Source organism: Miniopterus natalensis, chromosome 13 (genome assembly GCF_054644295.1).
Source record: "Miniopterus natalensis isolate mMinNat1 chromosome 13, mMinNat1.hap1, whole genome shotgun sequence".
Lineage (NCBI taxonomy): Eukaryota > Metazoa > Chordata > Mammalia > Chiroptera > Miniopteridae > Miniopterus > Miniopterus natalensis.
In genome coordinates, this window is record NC_142093.1 from 58,245,851 (window position 1) to 58,269,363 (window position 23,513).

Consider the following 23,513-nt stretch of genomic DNA (forward strand, 5'->3'; position numbering starts at 1 on the left):
TTTCCATTAACCGCTTACCATGTGCTGGACCCTTCATCTACACTAACTCACACGACCCTCACACCACCTATTAGGTGGGTCCATAGTCAACCCCATTTCACAGATGAAGGCAACAAGGCACACAGAGGTCCATCTTGTCTGGTCACTTGCTGCAGGGACACATCATGATGCCTCCTGACTCTTCTCAGTGATTAATTGCCCTTGTCCCTCTGCTACCCCTGTGGCTGCCCTGGATTCTTCATTTCTCACAGCTGCGCAGCCTCACCAGCACCTGGGGGCTCCACCTGGCCACCTGCTTGCCCGTGGGTTCCAGACACCACCCATGGTTACCTTCTGGCTGAGCTGCTGGTTCTCCCTCTCCAGCTCCTTGCACTTGAGGCTGCTCTTCTGCAGTGCCAGGGACGTGTCTTGCAGCCCCTGGATGGTGCTCTGGAGGCTCTGGCCCTCCTCCAGCTTCAGGATGTGGATGGAGCTGCATTCCTTCAGCTCAAATTCAGACTTCCTGGAGGCTGAAGTTCAAAGTCGTGTCAGAACCCAGATTCCAGGGGCCTCCATTTCCCCTCTCTGCCCCCGGGCTCAAGATAGCCATCAGCCCAAGCCCTAGGCTTGAGGGGTTGGGATGGTCTCCCACAGGTCATCTGGGTACCCCCTCTTTTTCACAGTGTGCTGTTGCGATCAGCACTTGAGGGTTCCTCAGACCAATATGGCCCCCTGCTGGCTCAGCTGATATCTCCCAGGAGGGCGACCCAGAGCTGAGGAGGAAAGCAGGTGACAGTGAAGAAGCCAATGCAAAAGTTCAAGGCCATGGAACTGCTGGAACCACTTTTACCAAGTTCTAACCTGACTGTCAAGTCAAGGATTTCAGGGACTAACAGAGATGGCAAACAGATGTCATTTTCTGTGCCAGCTCTGAGTGGTGGGAGTCTGGGTAACTCAGCTGGGGCGGGGAGGGGCACAATAATTGACCATTATGTCCGCCAGGGGTGGTAGAGGCCATGGGGAACATATGCCCAGTACTTGCCATCCCCATAGAAGGTCCTTTGGACAGAGATTTCATTTTGTAATTTCACAATTACATTGGAAAAGGAATGACATAGTATATCTAAATTGCTTTAAGAGTCCGAAGCAAGATAAAAACATAAGTTAAAGATAGAAAACTTTACTTTGCTTTTAAACAGCTTAAATGCAGAATAGAAAAGGGAGCACAGATCCAAGGAGTATGGGGGTTCTGGGCCCCTTCCTGCCACACCAGGTGCGTGACTTTAGGTAAGTCCCGGGGCTTTTTCATGAAGAAAAAATGAATGTATATGAAAGCCCTCGAAGGAGGGCTCAGGGTTATTCCCTTGCCTGTCCCTCCAGTGCCACATGCTCAGCCCTGGGAGCCTATCACACTGTATTGCTAATAGTGCAGCACCTCCACCTGCTGCTGCTTCACCACCCTAGGGGCTGGGAGAACACAGGGGCGGCTTTCACAGCAGGCACATCAAGCTGGAAACAAAATGCGTGTGCCCAGCAACTCTGGACCATCACAAGGACAAAAGTGTCTGCATCCTGCCCTGTTTTCTCATCTCCCACCAAGGAGAGCAGTGCAGACCCAAAAAGCCAAAACATGCTAAAAACCCCAGCAGCAGGCAGCTCAGCAGTGCAGCAAATGAGCCGTCATGGTCCTGACTGTATCCCAGCGCTGACCACACACAGACACGCACCATCAACACAAGGAGACACGTGAAGGGCTTCGTCCTGACAAGGCTACAAATGATGTTAACCGACTAAAACACCTGTAATCCACATACTGCCGTCATTTGACAGTACCTCTGCAGCATTCACTTTTAAAATAGCATTTTTTAAAACTGTGCTGAAATATATTCATTCAACACAGAGCTCACCGTTTTAACCACTTTTAAACAAGCAGTTCTGGGGCATTAGATACATTCCCACTGTCCTGCAACCATCACCAATGCCCACCCCAAGCTTTTCCATTGTCTCACCCGAAGCTCTGCACTCATGGAAATCATTGTGAAGGTTCTTCAGGTACAACAATGGAATTCACTGCAAGCCTCATTTCCTCTCCCATAAAAGCCAGTGCCTCAGGCTATTATGATGACAGCAGTTTATTGGGAAGACAACCAATGGTTCTTTACTGGGTGCTATGCTCATGAGCACCCCAAGAACCAGGGCAATGGGTTATCTTCTACTAAGGCAAGGCGATAAGAGCAGCCTTCTTTTGTTGGTGCCCGTGGGCCAGGCACAGCGTGTGCTTTGCTGTCTCCTCTCAGAGGATATTCACAGCAACCCTGTAAGGCAGCTTCATTGCCCCTATTTTGCAGATAAGAAAACAGCTTTAAAAGGGGTCGCCTAGCTAACAAGTGGAGGAGCCAGGACTCTAGGCCAGGCCTTTCTGCCTCAAAAAGTCACCATACCACCCACGCAGAAGTACATTCCATTTTGTTCATGAGCTTCCAGTGAAGCAGTAGAAGTGGGAAACACGGAGAATAAATCACTGCCACTGACCTGAGGGGCTCACAAACTACCTTGACCAGTCTGAGTCAGTGAGGCTTTCCAGCCCCACCAGCCACCCTGGTCTCTTACAGAAACACATTGGGTCTGAGATGGTCCCTGCCAGCTGGCACCACCTCTGTGTTCCTCCAAGGGGCAGGGGTCCTCCCGGATGAACCTGAACTCCCAGACCCCGAGGGACTCCCTGTTTTCCTGAGGGACTCCTCGGCCCCAGGACTGCAGCCACATAAACCACAGAAAGAACTAACATCTCACACAGATCAATAGATAGTTCGATGAACTGATTTTAGGTTTGGAACTGATGGGACCCCTGCAAGAGAAGAAATATCCAGCTGTTTTCACCAGCTTTCCCATTATGCTTAGGACTGTTAATCAGAATTGAAAAAGCAGCCCCCTCCCCAAACCAGCCAAGAGCCTTCCTGCTCTGTAAAGTTCTCAAAAAACATTCCTTGCACCCTCAGGTGCATGTTGCTATGTTTGTAACCAGGAACTGGCTATTGTTTGCCAGGCACTGAGGCTTCCTGATGCACTGGCACCCCCCAGCCACCTACCCCTGGCCAACTCAACACCTCCTGTCGGGGGTGTTGGGCAGGGCACAGACACAAGAGGGAGAGAAAGAGGCCTGGGTCCCTTGAGAAGCAGCCACTTAGCAGCCCCTACCCAGGGAGACAGAGAACAGACAGAATCCATCTTGCCCAATTATGCAAATGAACAGAGGAAATAATGCCCAGGGGACATTTACAGTGAAGATTAGTCACCCCTGGGATGTCTCCTGCCCTCCAGAGCTTTCAGTCACCCATGGGTAGATCTGAGACATTCTCTGCAGTCAGCTTGCTGTAGTCTGTGAGCTCCTGGCACTGTCCATATGGGAACTGAGAAATCTGGCAACACTTTGTATTGCATGCCAGACCCTTCATGTTCTCCTGGGGAGAGCTGTGAGGGAACAGTTCTAAACGACCCTTGAATAGAATCCTATGTCCTTGACGTGAGGATGGGCTGACACATAAGACTCAGAGCCAAGGGCTCAGCTCCCTGAATGAGGGAGGCACCACAGCTGGGCTGGCTCCTGGGCACCTGGGGCTGCGGCCTACCCTCCGACAGGGGTGCGTCCTGGGGCAGCTGCTCCAGCGCCCGGCCCAGGTGGGCGGACTCACTCGAGCTCCCCCGCTGAGCAGTCATGAGGACTGTGCTCTCCTCCAGCAGCTCCTCGGTGCGCTTGTTGTGTGCATCTTGGTCCTAATGCAGGAAGAGAGGTGGCGTGAGGATGCAGCCTGGGGCACCCCCTGGACAAGCCCCAGCCCCTGTGCATCCACCCTCATTCCCCCAGATGAAGGGCCTCCGTGCACCTGCTCACTTCCCAAAACACAGCTGCACAGAAATGACTCCTGCAAGGCCCAGCTGTGAGAGTTACAACCACTAAGAGATGTTGAGCCAGGGACCTGGGTGATGAAGACACCTGAGGTCTCTAACTGAGTGGTGTCTGAACAAAGTAGCTACAGCACAGGCCTTAAAGCAAGTAATGTGATGAAGGCAGCTGTGAAGCCCCTGAGCAGGCCTTGGGCCTAACACACTCGGAAAGGCCATGGGACTCACAAACCACAGCTCAGCCCGCATCGCACACACCAGCAGAAACCCTTTTTGCGACACCCATGTATATCCATCCTTACAGAGAAGCAGCACAGCGGTCAAGCCCTATCTGGTTGGGGGACCCAAAGTGGTGCCCACTCAAGCCGCTGAGCTTAGCAAGCGTCTCTCTCAGTCAGCGGGTCAGCATGTCAGCAGCAGCACCAACCCAGTAGCTGAAAATCAGAGCAGGGCACCGCATAACCTGACACTGCCCCAATCTGTGTTACATGGGTCACAACAGCTTGTAATACCAATTCCAGGTCCCGCAGCTTCTGTGTCAGCTTCAAGTTCTTCTCCCCCAGCTGGTAAAGTTCGTCAAGCTGGGCCTCAGCCACAGCCAGCTGCTCCTTCATGATGGACTTGGTGTCCATCAACGTGAAGTTATCTTGTACCAGCCCCTGGTCAGCAAAAACATACACGAAACTGTCAGATTCAAGCCCCTGCTTTGTGATGACAGCATCCTTCCAGGCATCTGGGCCCAAACCAACAACCTAGGGATACAACTGCCACCACAGGAAAAGTCTGTCTCCACTTTTGAGCCCCTGAACCTTTTCCACGAGGCCAAGCCAATGGACCTTCTCTATGAAAAAATCCATGAATCAAGAAGCTATTTAAATCCAGGAAGGAAACACTTCCTCAGTGTCCCCTTTTCGCCAGCCGAGGTGTGAGAGTGCCTGGCATGTGTAACCTCTGTGGTTGGACAAGTGCACCTGCTGACAAGAAGAGGACTTCATTGAACCTGGTTCCTTAACGACAAAGTGGTGGGGCTGAGTTGTTCCCGGGTTTCAGGGCTGAGTGTAGGTCTCTATTCAACATTCACTCCACTGATCTGGGTCCTGGGAAAAAAAGGCTATTCAGACAAGCTTTCGTTCAATACACGGTTCCTATTTGAATATTTTACACACGCCCCTGGGAAACCAACAGCTCTCTGCAGTTTCCTGGAAATGAGGAGTCTGTAAGACACAACAAATAAGTACTACGGGCCTACTATGTGTCAGGCACATGCTGGGTGTGGAACACAAAGACTTGTCCCTTGCAGGCCCCTCACAGGAAGTGTCTGCTGGACTCACTCCTGTCCCAGGTGCCCAGCACATGGGGGAACCATTCAGCTCATTCCTGCACCTCTGCTCCCTAACCCCGGAGAACTGCCTTCACCACTCAGGAAATTAGGGGGACTGAGTCTCCCCTGAACACCTTCACAGTCTGCAAACATGCATACACGGGATCCTGTCCCTTTCTCTCAGTGGGCAGTTTTCTGAGGCTTGCCCCACTCACAGGTTCTAAACTGGGAGTGGTTGGTAGCTCCTGCTTACCCACCACCTGTTCATTTTCCCTGCGTGGGCCAGAATCCAGGGTTCCTGGTAGAGGGGAAACCATGCACCTCACCGTCAGTGGACATGGTTCTGATCAGACCCTGGCAGCAGGAAGGGTTTGGTCATTAGGACTCTGGATTCACCAGAGTACCCTCTCTCTGCCTGTCTCTGGCCCTGCACTAGGCGCTCTCTGTCCCTGCCTCATTCACTCTTCACAACAGCCCTGAGAGGGAGGCAGGGACAGTCACTTCCACCACATGAAGAGGCTGACTTGGGTAAATTAAGGAATAAGCCCCAAGTTACAAAGCCAGCAAGGGATAATGCCGGGGCTTGAACTCAGGCTGCGGAGCTGAAGACCTGTGTACTCTCCACTGCCCTCAGCTGCCTGCAACCCATCTTTAAGAAGCCCACATGGGTAAGAAGCCCCAACTACTCAGCGACGTGAGCTGGAGCACATAGAGGGGCTCCAAGCAGGGAGAAGGCCCAGCTTTCCCTCTTTGACCACTGCTCCCAGCATTCTCACCTTGTGCTCCAGCCAGTCTACCCACCAGTACTCGCACCAACCACCATACTCTCAGGCCCTGACCTCCCATAGCACAGCTTTCCCCTTTAGCCTTACAACTAACTCCTACTCAGCCTTCAAAACCCAGCCAGAGTTGCTCCCTCTGAGAAGTGCTTGCAACTCCTCTCTGTCCCACCCACTGTGTCAGATGCTTGGGCTCCCAGAGTGCCCACTATGAGGCAACACTGAGCGGGCCTGTCCGCCACCCCTCCACCCCCCGCCAGCTAGTCCCACAGGGCAGGACTATTCTGTTCTCGTGGGCCTCCCAGAAGCATTCAATGACACTGTCAGCTGAATCACGCCATGGGGGAGAATCAGAGGTGGCAAGTGAGTTGGGCCCTGGAGGATCTGGAGACAGGCAGGGATGGACAAGTGTCCTGAAGCAGAATGCAACATGGAACAAAATGATTTATAGTTACTATTCAAATATGTCTCAGTTTTCTGGCAGCATCAATCTTCACCATGTATTGGGCAACAGAAACATCTAAACTTGCTTCGCAAACCCCACCACCTCAGAAGTGAGAGACTAGACCCCAAGAAGTGGCCTGAGTCCTAAAGACCTGCAGGAGGGAGGAGCCATACCTCTGGCAACTGCCCACGGCCACTGCCTCCAAGGGCCTGACCCCAACTGAACCAGATGCTAGGCTTGACCTAGCCCAGCGAACAGCTGAGGGGCTACATTTAGGAAGTCACAGGTCAGGCCTGACAGTTGGATCCTGAGTGGCCCAGAGCTCTGATGGTGACTGGGAGTGATGACTGGGAACGTGGGTTGATGGGCTCTGACTCCTGGGTCTGCCATGTGCATGGTTAGCTGTGGGACCTGAAGCAAGTACAGGTCCCTGGACTGTGGATCCCTCCTTCCCACTATGGACATGAAAAAGGGGCTGATGTGTGTAGATATGACGCGACAATGGACGTGAAATGCCCCGCGCTCGGTGCCTGAGGCCCAGCAAACAGGCGGGTTGCCCATTACAATCACTTCCTGTCCCTATAAAACACTCACCAAGCAACCATCTACCAAGCAACAGACAGACCCTCGTTTTCCAGGGGGAGATCAAAGAAACAACTCTCTCCTCACCACGCCCTAGGCCGCAGCACCCAGGGATGTCCAAGGTGTCCACGACAACCGAAAGCCAACCCAGAGGTGTCCTCAGGGGACGGAGATCGCCCCTCACTAAGCTCCACCTGCTCACCGGGTTTGCTGCCATCCATTAAACTTCATAGAAGACTGGCCTGTTTATAGCTTCACCTGTGAGCAGCATGGTGGACTGAACCATAAACCAAAGAGCAGTCCCATCCTGCTCTCACTTCTTAGTGTACCTAATTTTACCTAAATGCCTTAGAAGTGATCAAGAGACAGAGAAACTCAAAGTCCCAAGCGGAACACAAGATCAAGGTGTGTGAACGAGGCTGTGGCCGCCCCTACCCTCGACGAGTACCCTCATTTCTCCTCTCGCTGCACCACCTTTGCCTCCACGACCCCACCCATGTTTGCCTTACTCAGCAAGGCCACAGTCCTGGAGGCAGTCAGATGGGCTTCACTGCCAGGGCCACATCCTTACCAACTGATGTTGAGTAAATTATTAATCCTCAGCTTTCTCATCTGAAAAGGAGAGGTACAGTGGCTGCTGAACCTCATAGAGCCACCAGGAGGCTTCAATGTGATGATGCAGTTAGAGCTTCACACGGTCCCCGCATGTGGAAGCAGCTCCATAAGCTGCTATCACTGCTCATTTTCAAGGCCTCACTGAGTGCCCGCTGTGGGCCAGACCGTGCGTCTGTGAAGGACCGGGGTGTAAATCCTTCTGGCTTTTCAGGTTGTGAGTCTGTTACAACTACTCAACCCTACAGGTGTAGCAAAAGCGGCCAGGCAATATGTGAACAAATGGGCATGGCTGGGTTCCAATAGGCCTTTACTCATAAGATCTGGCGCTGACCGGGTTTCACCCCTGGACTGAGTGTGCAGCTCAGCCATCCCTGAGCTAGACACATGCTGGCACTGAGACTCAAACTCAAGGCCATGAATACACTCTCTTCAAGGAGCTCATGGTGTGCATAGGGACAGGCAGGGAGATGCATCATGACAACGCCACATGGTGACCATGCTTAGAGGTAAGGGGTGAACAGGAAGCGTGAAGCAGGAGGCTGGAGGATGCAGCCTGCAGAGTTTGGCCCACACGCCCGAGCTGGCCTTGCACTGGGGGAGGTGGGGTGGGCGGAGGAGACCTCAGTGGGCACCAGGACACCTGACGGGAACTCACTGTAGCTGGAGCAGAGTACCACTGGGGACCGGAGGAGGGTGAGTACCAGGCAAGGGGAGAGTATGGAGTTTACCTAAGAGCACTGGAGAGATGCCTGAGGAGCTTAGCAAGGCTGCTCCAGTGTGAACAAGAGGAGATGGAGGCAGAGTGGCCAGTCCGGGTATTTGTGGAGCCTCTGCACTAGCGAAACTAAGGCTCCCGGGCAGGCACTGGGCCAATCTGAGCAGAGGACCCGAAGCCAGCGCCGCAGCCACACTCACTCTCCCAACACCTGCCTCGGGCCAGGGGCATGCTGGGAGATGGGGAGGTGGGCTCTGCAGGTGGGGAGCACCTGGACCCATGGGGTGGCACAGGGAGAAAGAAGAACCAAGGTTCACAGGCTCCGGATTAAGTTCCTGGGTGGGTGGGTGGTGACTGCAGCTTAGCAACAGCTCGGCAGGTTTGGGGGAGGGTGACCGTGCATTTCGACAGCTGAGCTTGGGGGGAGGGGTCCAGGCCACACAGAGGTGGGGAAGGGAGGCTGGAAGCGCTCACTGGACATGAGCCCTGATCCTCAAGCCTGGCTGTGGTTGAGAGGGGAGGTGCGGAAAGCCAGAGAGGGCGGGGAAATGCAGGAAGCAGTGGTATCCCTTCCTCCCAACAGGGACAGAGGGGGGCTGATTTAGCTGGGGAGGGACTGGGCAGAATGGGGACGGTTTTGTTTTGTTTCAGTTAAGGATGGGTATGCCTTGGAAATCTTAAGGATGGGACTGAAATCAATAAATATATCTTGAGCACCTTCTATTGAAGATGACAGAGAAGGGTTTAGCTGTTGGAAGCCCAGGGTGCAGTGAGTGACTATGCCTTGGCCGGAGGGTGAGTGGAGCTGGGACCCCATCTCCTAGGGCTAGATGGGCAGGAAGACCAAGCCTACAGAACATCTTCCCTCCCAAACCTGGGCTGTGGGGAGCCGCTGTGGCCCCAGGCACGGAGGTGCTGCATCGGTGAGCCGCAGATGTGCTCTCCTGCTCCCTGACCCAGACCTTGAGGCACCAAGGTGATATTAATTTAGCTTGCGGCCATAAATTCTAGAAAGGCTTATGAGGAAGCTGGCCCTGGCCTGAAGGGTTAAGGGACAGTCAAGCCACATACCAAGCCAAGGACTCGATCCTCCCCAAAAAGTTTCCATTAGAAGCCGAGACAAAGGTAGTTACCAAGGTCTGAGCTCCTGCAGGAGGCAGGATGTTTACTCTGAAAGAACATTCATATGTCCTTAAAGGAATTACTCTATTGGGCAAGGGGAAGGAATGTGGGGGGGGGAGGGGGGTTGCTATTCAGCAAAAACAACAGCGTGGGTGTAAACTGAGCTTGGAAAATAAACTCGGGGCTGCAGCAGTCATGAGAAGCAGTCCTCCCGATCCCATCGTTTTTGTGTCTGTCTTTTCTCCATCCTCACCCCTTCCTCAGGACCGTTCGACTCTGCCGGTGGGCTCCGGCACTGGGCACTGGGGGGATTTCTTAAGAGTGTGTGAACATGCGCTGGCCGGTGTGGTTCAGTGTTCCAGCTTCGGTCTGTGCACCAGAGGATCTTGGGTTCAATTCCCAGTCAAAAACACATACCTGGGTTGCAGGTTCAATCCCCAGTTGGGGCACATGTGGGAGGCAGCCAACTGACGTCTCTCTCTCACATTGCTGTTTCTCTCTCCTTCCCACCCCACCCCCTTCCACTCTCTCTAAAAATCAATGGAAAAAATATTCTCACTGCTCAGGGGTGGATTGACAACAACAAAAACGAGTGTGTGACCACTGTACCCCAGGCCCCATCATTAACCCAGCTCCTAGTTGCCTTGCCAACAACCCGCCCAGCCCCTCCCTGCACGGATCGAATCCAGGGGCCCGCCTCTGTGGACAGGGATTTGCCAGGATAAACTCACTAGAAATAATACCTAAGCTCCCACCTAAGCCACACGATACCAGGTGCGAGGTGCTCAGAGACACCTAGACCACCACTCCTTTCATAGATGGGGACAAGGCTTGCCCAACACCCAGCAAGTGGGGTGACAGCTGGGACTGTGCCCGGCTAAGTCACCGCCTCTGGAAGCAAGCACTCCCCAGGAAACTGTAACTGTTCCAGGGGGGCTGAGACAGGGCCCCCTGGCCCTCACCCTGCTCAGGATGCACCTGGCACCTGCATGTCTGCTCTTTGCTCTCAGGAATTTCAGCCAATGACAAAACATGGGACGAGAGGACCCTCCCAGGCAATCTCTCTCTGTGTCCTCCAGCTTGTGCCCTGGCAGCAGAGGTGGGACAGCTGTTTGCAGAGGGAAGTCAAGGGACCGTGCTGTGCACCCCACTTCCCACTGCGCCTAGGGTTCCCCAGGCTGGGTCGCTCGCTGCTCTAGTTGTTTTAAACTTATGTAAACCAGACTAAGAGCCACACAGAAGCTGCCTGAAGGTTACAAACAAAACAAGGAAATCTGAGCTCATTTTTCTCACCAAAATTAACCTTGACTTGGCCCTGAACCCCGAGTCCTTTTCCTCCCACGTGGTATCGACACCCTCTCCCTTTCATGTGTTTCTCAGTGGCGACCCTGGGCAGGCTCTTGAGCAGGTCCCCGGGCCATCTGTGGCTCCCCTGGGACCTGGAGGAGGGCCCCTGCGTGGTGGGTGTCCACAGACATGAGCCAGCGTGACTGACAATCATGCTCGCTCTCTGCTCTGCTGCCCGTCACAGGGACACTGTCACCATTCCCAAGGAGACAAAGCCTCATAGCTTTTCCCTTTCCTGCTCTCTAGACTGCCAGGCTTTTCATTGCCGAGAGAGGGGTTTTTACTTGACTTGTGTGGTGACCACCAGGCGCCTTGTGTGCGCCAGGCCCCAGCCACGCAGTTGGAGACCCTGTCCCTGCCCTCAGGGCCTCGAGGTTCACACAGGACATCTGGCCAAGCAGGGATGCAGGGAGGGCTGCTGACATCTGCAGGGCTGTGGGGAGCTTGTGCATGGCTCACTACGACTCTCCCACCTGTGGCATTTCCAGGACATGATGTGGGCCATGTCCCAGAGCTTGTCTGTGCTGAGATCTGTGCTCTTGCCACCAGCAGGGCCAGGGGACCATTTCCAGGACAAAGCCGAGAGCTGGCCTCCCACTCCCACTCTGCTCGGGCAAGGCGGATTTGGCACAGCACCCAGGGTGCCTTCTTCACAGGGGAAGGGCAAGTGTGTCACTAACATTCCTGGGAGACCAGACACACTCTGAGTAGGTGGGAGAAACAAGCCCGGACCACAGCCATCCCCAACCCACTGTCACCTGGCCCAGGGACCCCAAGGCCTATGCACAGCAGGAGAGTATGTTGAGGTCTCAGCCTGCAGCCGCTGGGCAGGGAGGACAGCCTGTGCTCCCCGGATCTGTGTTCAGGCCCCTCCAAAGCTTCCTGGCTGGCAATGGTGATGATTTCTTCCGATCCAACAGGCCCACTCAGTGAGCTGGCACCCTGACTTCACCCAGCTCACTCACACTGCCTCTACACCCTGGGATCTGAAAAGGGAGCAAAACTCCCAAATCTTTGGAAACCAGGGTCTGGAACCAGCTGCTGACATGATGCAGTTGGGGTGAGTGGTCAAAGTGTCAAGTAACCTAGCCTGGGTCTCGGTCTCTGTCCCCCCTCAGCCATGAAACCCTCCTCTGAAGGGACCCAGACCTTGCTGTCAGAGTAGGCTAACCACTGAGAGCTTAACATGGGGCTTGCCGAACACCAGGTATTTCACTGTAAGAGCCTCATGAAGTAGTACAATTATCTGTCTTTTATAGATGAGGAAACAGTCCTGCCAAGGTTTAGTCACAGAAATTGCAAGAAGTCTTAGAAAAATAATTTGTGAATAGACAGGTCGTCCCTGGGCCATGAAGCAGGAGAAGGAAAATTCTAAAAGAACCAGGGCCCTTTGACCATGCTCCCGACCCCGTTCCTCCCACTAATAGGGGGAGGCCCTCAGGGGTCCCACAGACAGGCTGAGTGCAGGGAAGGGTCAGCTGGAGAGGCGCTGGCTCCCCTTCCCTGGTCCATGACAGGGATCCCAGGTGGCTGGGGCTCACCTCCATGCAGGCCTTGTGCAAGTCTTTATCTTTCAGCTTCCCCTTGAGGTGCGCAAGCTGTCTCCCTCGCCTCCCCACGAGGCGCCTCCTCTTCCTCAGGGAATGCAGCTCACCCAGGTGGGCACCAGCAGACTGGGCGCTGGCGGCAAGCTGGAAGTTCTGGGAGGTGGGCAAAGGTAAGGGTCCTCACTCAGGTAACGTTGGGGAGGGAAAGGGCCAAGTCCCTGCAATCCCAAGAGAAGCCAGTTCCTGGTGGCCAAGGAGCTCCAGCTGCAGGCCGCTGCATGGGGGACCCCATGCTGTCACTAAAACACATCACCCCCACAGCAGCTCTCAGGACACCTGGCTCTCAGGCAGGGTTGCATTGAGCAGGAAGGAAACAGGTCCCGAGGTTACACTCCTGGACCTTGGGCCACGGTCACTGGGGTGTCCTAGCCCCCACCCTCTCTACACACGACAGGCTCCCACTCACCTCCTGCCTGACGTGCTGCAGCTCCAGCACCAGCTGACCCACCTCATGCCTGGTGGCCACCAGCTGCTCTGTTTTCTGCTCCCTGAGGGCAATTCAGAGGACGCTTGGTGAGGGCTTCCTCAGAAGCACCCAGAAAGCCCACCATCTTGAGAGACCAGAGGGGGAAGGAAAGGGGACCTTGCTAGTGGGGGTGAGGAGAGAGTTTGCATGTGGGGCTCAAAAAAGCTCCCGACTCAAATGTCACTTTTAGGTTTTCAATGCCTGCTCTCGGGCTACACACATCAGACACTGAGTTTTCCTCTGAGGGTGCAGGACAGGTCAGGAGCCCCCAGGAGCCACTGTGCCCCTCCACCACCAGGCAGGCAGTGAGGCCTACTGACAGGGAGGTAATGGCTGGCAGCCCCCAAGACGATGGGCCAGGTGACATCACTAGCTGCAGGAAAGGGGAACAGACTCACCAGAAGGGGCGAGACACTTCCCCCTCCAGCCAAGGACACACATACCAGTGTGTGGCCACTGGAGCCCCACACAGGGCCTGAGGGCAAACAGCAGGCTGCCTCTCTAAGCCTGTAATGTCTGGACTGGCAGGAGCCCAAAGCCCCCGAAGAACCCCTCCTGTGCTGCACCAGGTGGGAGCGAAATTTTCCCTGGTCAAACGGACTGAGCTGGGAGCAGGACCCAGCGACTCTGGGCTCAATACAGAGCTCTCCTGTCCACTGCACTGCATGGCAGTGACCCACATGTGCTAGAAACGTGCTGGTGACACACACAGAAGAGCAGACAGGCCAGGGCATTGGAGGACTCACAGTTTCTGGCTGACGTGGCAAACCCTGGCCTTGGTGTCAGCCAGTTCCAGGGCCAGGTGATGCCCGTGCTCGCTGGACAGGACACTGGTTGGGCCGGGTGCGGACTCAGCACTGGAGGCCTGGAGGGGGCAGGGCAGCTGCTGTGCCCGGAGGTGGTCCCGCTCCTGAGTCAGGTCCACGATTATCTGCAGCAGGGCAGAGAGGGGGTCTCAGTGCGTGCTCCTGTGCCCAGCACAGTGCCTGCTCTAGAATTTGGTGAAAAATTACCAAAAAGTGTAAAAGAGAAAATGGCAGCCGACACCGACACTGCAAAGCCAAGAGGGAGACATGAGAACAATGATGTAATTTTTTAAAAAGCGATGACATATTTAGTAGACAGAAAGAGGCGTGAATGGAGCACGACTCCAAGTTCAACTTCTACCCTGATGCAGGTGATTCGGAGGTAATTGTGCATTTCAGGGAGAGTGCCCACGTCCTGTCCCTGTGGAACCTCGGTCAGGGGTCGGGGTGGTGTGCGGGATTGAGAGGGAGAGTGAGGGTGAGGAGAGTGGCCCATAACTAGGACCCCAGGCCCAGGCCCCTCCCCACCTGTCCCACCAGGCTGCTGAGCCCCTTGCAAACACACCTCCCTGTATTCGTCTCGCTCATCTACGAGCCTCTTCACGTGAGACAGCATGTTCTTCGAGGAGGCCTCCAGCTCCTCCCGGGACACGTCTGGAACCTCCAACATGTTCAGGTCCAGCACGTTCTTCTGGTGTTGGGTCCCCTGAGGGCACACATGGGACGGTGCTGCAGCGGCTGGGCAGGGAGCAGCTGCGAGGGCCCAAGAGCACCTACCTCCCAAGGGCAGCCCTGAATTTCATCATCCCTCAGGACTCTTTGGGCAGCATTGCAACCCCCTTTTATTACAAATATCCTGCTGGCTGAGCAGAAAAGACAATGAGTGGCAGACCTAGTCCCCAGGTACATACATTTTCAAAACATGTGGACACACCAGGGAAATCAAAAGGCAGAATGGTTCTTAGGCTGACAGGTGGCCACTTGCCCACATGAATGGCTAAGTGTATTTACCACAATGCTGACTTTCCCCTAGACTACAGCAAGCTGCATGCATCTCCTGCTCCAGTGCTGACTCAGAACCCAGAACCCAGCACCCATGGTGCCTGGCGGCTGTGGATCCATCAGCCCAGCCTGTCCCCGGCACCGGCATAGGGAGCTGTGTTCAGCTGCCCCTGCCAGTCACACACCTGCTCCTATGTGCTCCTGCTCCTGTCTTTTTCATGCCTTAATCTCACCTGTCCAATCAGACTGAAGGCTGAACCTCATCTCCCAAGATACTTAAAACATACAAGGCTGCTTCTGGAAGGGAGGGTGTGGGAGTGTCAGGGAAACCCATTTTCAGGTACGGGCTTGCCCCACAGGCCCAGTTTCCAGGGAAACCACTTCTCTGATGTTACCACCTCTGCCAAGGTCAATGCAGAGGGGCCGTCCTCAGTGCAGAGCCCTTCTCACCCCAGCCCAGGAGAAGAGTCTATGGTGACAGCCCTTCTGGGACCTGGTGGTTCCTAACCTCCCAGGTGGTGGCAGCCTGTTTCTCTGCCATGTCACTGACACAGAGCATCTTTCTCCATGAAGATCAACCATCTGAAGCACGGTGACATTTGCCAGAATATATTTTGAGGGACTGTACATCAAATTCGAACCCCAAACGACTTGACAGTACTTAAAAGTAGTCTGATTCCATATTAGGCAAGAAGAGGAGGCAGAAGACTTGATTGAGGAGGTTTTAAAGAATATTTTAATCTTTGCCCCCATTTTATTTTAGCGTGCTGATGACTAACCTTCCCAACAGGATGGACATTTCTGTGGTGTCTTTCCCCTAGTAAAATCACGAATGGGTGACATAGTCTTTAAACTTTTCCCTGGTGGAGAGAGCCTACCTCCTGTCTTCATGGGAGTGGGGTCCACAGCTGAGCCCCATGAAGCCAGCGACACACCTACCTCCTGAATATGGGCCATGATCCCGGCCTGGGTCTCACTGTCCAGCTCCTGGATCCGGTTTATATACTCCTCTCTCCTCTCACACTGTGGAGGGTAACCCGTGTCAATGGGAGCATTTTGCCAGTGAGGCAACCTGGACCCAGCCCAGCACACAGTTTCCAAACCAACTGCCTGCCCAGCCCCTGGTTTCCTCCTTTATATTCCTCCAAGAATGTGTCCTCCTACCGCCCCTGAGACTGGGATTTCTCTAGAAGTTGCTCTGAACGCCTACATCCGAATCACCTGGGTTGCTTGTTTATTAAAAAAAAACACATCAGGTTGAAGACATAGGGTGAAACACTAAAATATGCACGTGAAACGAGCTCTCCAAGAGATTCTTAAACTGGTAAAGATCAAGAACACTGGGTTTAAGCCTGGGAGCGGCAACCTTCTATTTCAAAGTGCTGGGTGGTAAAAGTATCCTGGAGTCTGGGGGTCGATTGGTGTCAGCTCTACCATTGTGGTGCGAGAGCAGCCAGAGGTAACACATGAAGAAACCAGTGGGACTCTGTTCCCGTGAAAGTTTATTTTCAAAAACAGGGTGGGTCACATTTGGGCCCCTCCGGCTGTGTGTAGATTCTGACCTTTGTTCTAGGTGTCTCTATACTGGGGAGAATTTGCAAATGGCACCCTGGGCTGAGGAACCCCCACCTGCTTGTTGCCAAAGGTGCACTGGTACTAGCATTGACTGCCACCTATTGAGTGGTCCCTTCTCTGAGGAAGCCAGGAATGTGTCGTGTTGGGCTGAAGGGAGCTTCATTCCTTCCTCACTAAGGGGGAGCTTTGTCCCCACAAACCCAAATACGAGGTGGCTGAAGACAGGCCCCTTCCACCCCTGCCCAAGCCCTACCTGGACAGCAGAGCCCAGCACCAACACCAACAAGTTCTTGACTTCCTCCATGCTTCTGCCTAAATCCAAAGAGCAACATATTTTATTAGGCTTGTCTGTTCATAAAATCTCACTGGTGAGACACCAGTCTGCTGGGGAGCAGGGGGCGGGGGACCAGATAAACTTAAAAAAATCATTTCTCTACCCATGATTTCGACTTGGGTGTACACATTCCGTCTGTTTTCCATGTATTGGTTTGTATATTATTTAAGCCAGATGAGAACTCTGTACATAGCTATCTGTGGTCCTTTTCCACTCAAATCTGTCATCAATATTGTCCCAGGATAACCCATGAACTTCAGCATCAGCATCTCTTTTTAGTGAGTGTGGGAAGCAGCGCCCAGTGGCAGAGGCCTCTCCTCAGGGAACACTGAGCCGACTCTAAAAGCGGGATGCGCACAACTCTGCCTTTCACCGTGCCCACTTCAAACAGACCATCCCCCCCAGGCCTGGCATCCTGCTCCGGCCTCCCCACACTCACATCTACCCTGCCACGGCCTCCTCCCGCTTCTGCGTTTCCATGTTTGGCTCGAATGTTCCAAAGAAAACCCCAGACAACATACAGACATCACTTTTGATGGCCTCACACTTATTTTGTACAAAGGCCACAGACTTACTCAACCAATCCCCTTCCAGAGGCTCAGTTTTTCAATGTTTTCATCTAAATGATGCTAAACACCTTAGCGGCTAGCTAATTTTTAAGAAGAGGGAAGAAAATTAGTTTTAAAAATATATTTTAAAGCGAGAGGGAGGGAGAGAAAGTAAAGATGAGCATGGATGTGAGAGCAGAACATCAATCGGCTGCCTCCTGTACGCCCCCTGCTGGAGATAGAGCTGGAAAGCCGGGCATGTGCCCTGACCAGGAATCGACACAGCAACTTTTGGGGCATGAGATGACACCCATCCAACTGAGCCACACTGACCAGAGCTTAAAGGCAAGTTTTTAATGCAGATTCTTATTTACTTCTTTAGGAGAAACTCACCCTTTAAGCTTCTCCTACTGCCAAATTGCCCCACAGAAACGCTTTACCATTTTACTGTCTCACAAGCAACAAGCTTATGATAAGTCCCATTTGCCCTGACCCAGACCAACACTGTCTTGCCGCCCCTTCTCAGCTCTGCCAAGCAGATAGCCCAAACATGTCCTCTGTCATCATTTTACACTGTCTATCTGATTATGCGTCTTCGTGTGCTTATGAGAACCAAACACTTGATAAACAGAGTCAGATGCTGGGGCTCTAGACTTGGCTTGGTTAGCAGGAGCAGTGTGACCCCAGGAAGCTGTACTCTGGCCCCCATCCTCAGTTTCCACATCTCTGAAATGGAGACAGCTGGCCTGGGTGATGTGCAGAGGGGCTTGCAGGTAAAAAAAAAAAAAAGAAAAAAAAAGTATAGTTTTCTAACTTTCTAATCATATCCTGCTCTATTTGGGGGAGAAGGAAAGTGCCAGAAATGGCATTGTCTTCTTGAAAGACTTACCCACACCCACTCACACTGTGTTAAAATGGCCCAAAGTATTACCACGGACCCCGGGATGAAAAACACAAACTCGTGCCCCGAGGATTAGTGCTGTGGGTCATTTCGGGTCCCTGGGTGTAAGGTGTGGATGGAGTGACAGGCGGCCTCATCCCAATACCTCCCAAATGAGACATCGCTAAGAACAACCTTCCTGAGATGGAGACACTATGGCTGAGTCTCAGAACTGAGGACTGGGTATTCACTGACCTAAACTGCACCCTCCTTGCCTGGGGAGGGCGGGAGGAGCAGGAACCAGACCACAGGGTCTCTATGGACCATCCAGGTTCCACTCTAGCATATTAGGAATATGCTGGATACGGGTGGGTGCTGCAGATCCATCCCCTCCGGTCAAACCCTCGCCTTGCTAAGTGTAGAACCTCCTCAGTGTTAGGCATGGAAAAGCCTCAAAGACTCCTATGGATTCTTTTCCCTTGAGGCTTTCATTGGGCCTAGGAGGCTCCAATCCATAGTCGTTAATAAATATAATCATCACACTGACTCACTTCTCTATTGGTGCTGAGCTGATGATCAGTCACAATTTCAGTTTTGATAAAAAGAAAAGGAAATGCACACATGAGTGTTAAAAGCCTCCAGTCAGCCTCACCAACATCTTTCCCAGCTACAGTGCTAGTGCCCAGCCCATATGCCCATGTGATGGTCCCTCCTGCACTATCAGTCCCCTCCCCTAAACCCTTGGTGGATATTAGAGGTACAGTCCCCTCCAGCCATCACCAGCTCCTCTCCCACAGTGATTCACCTTTCCCAGGCCAGGAACTTGGCGCTGTAACCAGCAGAGCTGATATAAGGGAGAAAGTGTTTGGAGGGCTTGGATCAGCCAAAAAAGAAGGCAGAGTTCACACAGAAAATCTTTATGTATTCTGTCCAGAGCAGAGGCCACAAAGGACCTATTATACCATACTTTAGAATAACTTAAACAGCCCTGACGACCCATTTTCCCAGCCACAACTGATGAAAACAGTATTAAAAGTGGAAACAAGTGTTCGGTAGGCCCACTGCTAGTAGCAAGAGTGTAAGGAAGGAGACTAGAAAACCTGTACATACAGACACACACACAGATACACAGACACACACACAGGTACACGGACGCACACACACAGGCATACACACAGTTACACACACACACAAACACAGGAACACAGACACACAGACAAACCCACAGACACACAAGCTCAAAATTACAGTCTGAGGCTGCTCAATGAAAGACCAAAGGGTTCTGCTCCCTTAGCACCTGAGTCCATGCAGTGACAACCCTGAGCCATGCATTCATTCATTCATTCATTCATTCATTCATTCATTCATTCAGTTCGTTCGTTCACTCACACCCATTAGGCATCAAGAGAAGCTAAATCCCATCCAGGGCACTGTTAGAAAAGCACGGAATTCCTGTTTGCTGAGTTTTGTTAGCAGAGGGGGAAATGGCTTAAAGGTAGAGAATTAATTTTAGGAAAATCTTCATGGACAAAAATTATTCAAAATAAACTTTTGGGCCATAAGCAGGGCTCTAGGAGATTCCGCTTTGCCTCCTCCGGGTGGGGCAGCCCTGTGCTTGTTCTCACCAGGCTGCGTGAGTAAACACATGTGCTTATCACAAACACATCCTGTGATTTTTATCCCTACAGATTCCTATGAAACTTATAAAAAGAGAGAGAAAATCTGAAGTTCCCTCATTTCTCATGGGAGGCCGATGCCCAATTTCTCTCCAGGATTCTAGGAGTAAGAAAAACTGCTATTTTCATAAATCTACCAGAATGTGGGTTTTGAATAGTTTCAAAACATACAAGAGACTGTCTACTGGGTTCCTGCCAGCGATATTGGCTCAGTGACACAGTTAAGCAGGCAAAGAGAAGAAACAAACCTACTGTAACTCCCTTTCCAAGCACCCATGTCGTCTGGGTGCTGGGAGCTTTGTCATAATCAAAACAGTCCTCTCAGCTCAGACCAAGGAAATCAACAATTAAAAAAGCTGAAACCCAGCCGGCGTGGCTCAGTGGTTGAGCATCGACCTATGATCCAGGTTGCAGTTCGATTCCTGGTCAGGGTACATGCCCAGGGGCGTGGAGGAGGCATCTGATTAATGATTCTCTCATCCTGATGTTTTTCTCTCTCTCCTTCTCCCTTCCTCTCTCTGAAACCAATGAAGATATATTTAAAAAAAAAAAAAAAAAAAAAAGGTGAAAAATGCTAAGGGAACCTGGAAGGAGGACATCTAGTCTGCAGTAAGAATCAGGCAGGGTTTCTTAAAGGAATGACCTCTGAGCTGAGACCCAAAGGATGAGGAGAGATCTAGGATGCAGGCGAGCGAGAGCACCCCAGGCACAGGAAACAGTATGTGCAAAGGCCCAGAGGTAAGAGAAGGTGGTGTTTGTCCAGGAGCCGTGGTGCAGGCAGATGCTCACAATGCGGCAGGGAGGAGATCTGCCGCTATGTTTAACTCACCAGGGAGCTACCAGACAAGTACGAATTAAGCTCCGACTTTCTAGAAGATGCCCAGGAGCACATTTCATTCAGTCTTTCAAGGTCACAGTGAGTGTGCGAGGCTAGAACTTGGAACCCTTGCCCTCTCAGGCCTCAGGGCGCAGTGGGAGACAAGACAGGATTCCTGGTGAAACCTACCACAGACTGAAAGAGCATCACAGGGACCGTGGAAGGGAGATGTGAGCTCCCTCAACAGATTCGTGTTTTTTTGGTAATCCTCACCTGAGGATGTTTCTCCCATTGCTTTTTCAGAGAGAGTGGAAGGAAGGGAGGGGGGACAGAGAGAGAAACATCGATGTGAGAGTCACATTGGCTGGTTGCCTCCCACATGCACCTCAACTGGGGGTAGGAGACAAACCCACAACCGAGGTAGGTGCCCTTACTTGGGAATTGAACTCGTGACCCTTCGGTGTGAGGACTGACACTCCAACCACTGAGCCACACTGGCAGGGCCCTCAACAGAGTCTTACTTTCTTACCAAAGGGCACCCATCCCGTGACGGTGACATTGATTCCACATATACTAAGGAGGAGAGGCCCTGGAGAGCCCACCGCAGCAATGGCCTTGCATGCCTCTGCACTTGGACTTGGTCTTAAGGAAGAAGTGTGCTCTTGGCTTCCTGCCTCAGAGTAACAAACCCACCCTTTAAAATCGCATCGAAATGATGCCGTGTTTTCACTGTGCTGGCTCCAAGCTGGCAGCTGGAGCTCCGTGTCCAACAGCTGCCCAGAGCCAATGGCACTGCCAAGCACCCCGGAGGCAGCGTTCACTCACCAGACAGCGGGTCCTTGCCGATCACCACGACATCGGGCAATCTCATGAGGATCACCTGCCTGAGAACATCCTACAGAAACAAAGAGGAAAAGGTACCAATGAGAACAGGAAACAAAAATAAAGGACTAAGATGACCGGATGAGCGTGCAGCCACTACACGGCGACTTTAACACACTATAGAAGAGGAAGGTCTACTTAGGATACAAACAAATGTGAAATGTCAAAGCTAATTCACGTCTGCCTCAATCGTAACCAGGCAAGCCTCATGTCTGCTTCTGCACAGAGACCTTGGGGAGAGAAGACACTTTACACGTCAGGGTGGCAGGGGCAGGGTGAGCATCTGTTTAAAAGATGTCTTTATTTTTATGGTTTGGTTTGCTTGTGCAACTGAAAATACAGAGTGAAAATGAGAGAGATGCTGCTGGGTCTCCATAGCCTGATGACCCAGGATGCTGGCGCCCAGCAGGTCTCTGGTACACGCTATAGATGCGGATACTTCCATCCTGTACAGCAGCGACTTCCCTGGGACAGGGATAGGTCACAGCTAATCTGCACCCATCAGAAGGTTGGTGTGGGAAACAAGCTGCCTTCTGGCCCTCACACCAAGGGCCTTTGACAGCGGGGCCAGGCACCGGCCGTCAGCCATGCCCATGCCTGGGCGTCTCTGACAAGCCCTCCTTGGAGTGTGCGGGCTCACACCCAGACCCACCACTGCGTTCCCAGAGCGCCTCCAGGGCAGGTTGTCTTTGCTGTCCAGATGGGCCATGGTTTTTACAAAGCAGAAGATAAAAAATCTAATTTTATAGGAGACAAGTAAGGGGGGAGGTTCCAGAGTATTCTTGGCCTTACGAAAGTGGTCATTATAGAAATTCTTCACCAAAAAAGCTCTTCTTAAGCCATTTTAAAAGGTTTCCCACTTTCCTCAGTAGTCCCCCTATTGAGTAGCTCACTGCATCTCTGCATTCAGCATCCTGCCAGCGAGCACTGGTGAAGAAAGGGCCGATTACACAGCCGGCCCCGTGGAGCAGCCCAGAACTCTCTCTGGATCATCCGATGAGAATGGCGGCATGGGACACGCAGGCCGGGGGATGCCAGAGCCTCCAAACAGCATGTGCATGGACTCTATCCCCCCTCTTACTGTCTTTCTGTGGCTCCTGTCTGTACCAGAACTTGGGGGGAGGGATGCTACCACGAGGTGCACCTCACCCCAACACAATGGGCCCCTCTCCATTTGGTGCTGGAGGTAGTTTAACTTTATTGTCAGGGGTCACATGTCGCCGCATCAGAGAGGCTGGTGTTTTTCTAAAAATGTCTCAGTGGTGAATACCTGGCTTGGACAGAAGTCTGAGCTGTGTAACAGCCTCAGCCCTCCTTCAGGCCTTGGGAAAATTCAACATGAGAAAACTCTTAAGTGAATGGCTCATGAACGTATTCCACAGTCCCACCCAGGGCAAAACACGCACCACGAGCAAAATCAGCAAAATCCACTTTCCAGCTGCTCAGTCAGCACAAGGAAGGACTCCTGCCACATGAGCCCTGAGTCCTGGAGGCTCTGCCCCCCTCTTGCCTTCGTACACAACTCAAGCGCTCAGCGCAGCTTCCAGAAGGTCCACGTGTTACCGATGCTTGACCACCCAGAGCCCCGTCTGGTCTCGGCTGCTTTCCCCGACTGCCCCCATGCAGCTGGAGTTAGGAGTCTTGTCTCTGGCCCTGTCAGCACAGTTCGCGTCTCCTGGCCCTTAGCACAGAGCATCAAAAGCACTCACTCACCATGAATGGTGCCTGCAGCCAGGAATCAGGCGCCTTCCATGCCCAGGCCCAAGTTCAGTGGCAACACCACCCCCTTCACCCAGCTGCCCCCGCCCGTGGCCAGCACAAGGGCGGCACTAGCTGAAACCCAGCAGCCTATAACATGCCCGGCCCTGAGTGTGGCTCCCCTTGGCCAAAGAAATGAAGCCACTTCAGCCCCACAGTCCCAGCTCTCCCAGGACCCACCTCGACCCCCAGGGCCTCCTCAGTGCAGCTGGCATTTCTAACTAAAAGGATGGGGCCGGCTGTACGCCTCCTAGAGGTTTCCCAGGGAATCACGGTGCTGTGCTGCCAACAGGCCATGGAATGAACACAGCTGAGCGCTAAGAACAGGTCCCAGGCACAGTCTGGCCCAAGATC

The 23,513-nt window shown here is 52.9% G+C and overlaps 1 protein-coding gene across 1 annotated transcript in view; it reads right to left on the bottom strand.

Moving 5' to 3' along the window:
• LOC148091711 (protein Daple-like) overlaps positions 1 to 23,513 on the bottom strand; it is a 58,256-nt gene that overhangs the window by 30,589 nt on the left and 4,154 nt on the right. The window contains 10 exon segments of the mRNA XM_087823775.1: positions 331 to 509; positions 3,609 to 3,753; positions 4,395 to 4,541; positions 12,350 to 12,508; positions 12,822 to 12,903; positions 13,628 to 13,812; positions 14,253 to 14,393; positions 15,629 to 15,712; positions 16,518 to 16,576; positions 21,345 to 21,414. Of these exon segments, the coding sequence (XP_087679901.1) occupies positions 331 to 509; positions 3,609 to 3,753; positions 4,395 to 4,541; positions 12,350 to 12,508; positions 12,822 to 12,903; positions 13,628 to 13,812; positions 14,253 to 14,393; positions 15,629 to 15,712; positions 16,518 to 16,576; positions 21,345 to 21,414 (1,251 nt within the window).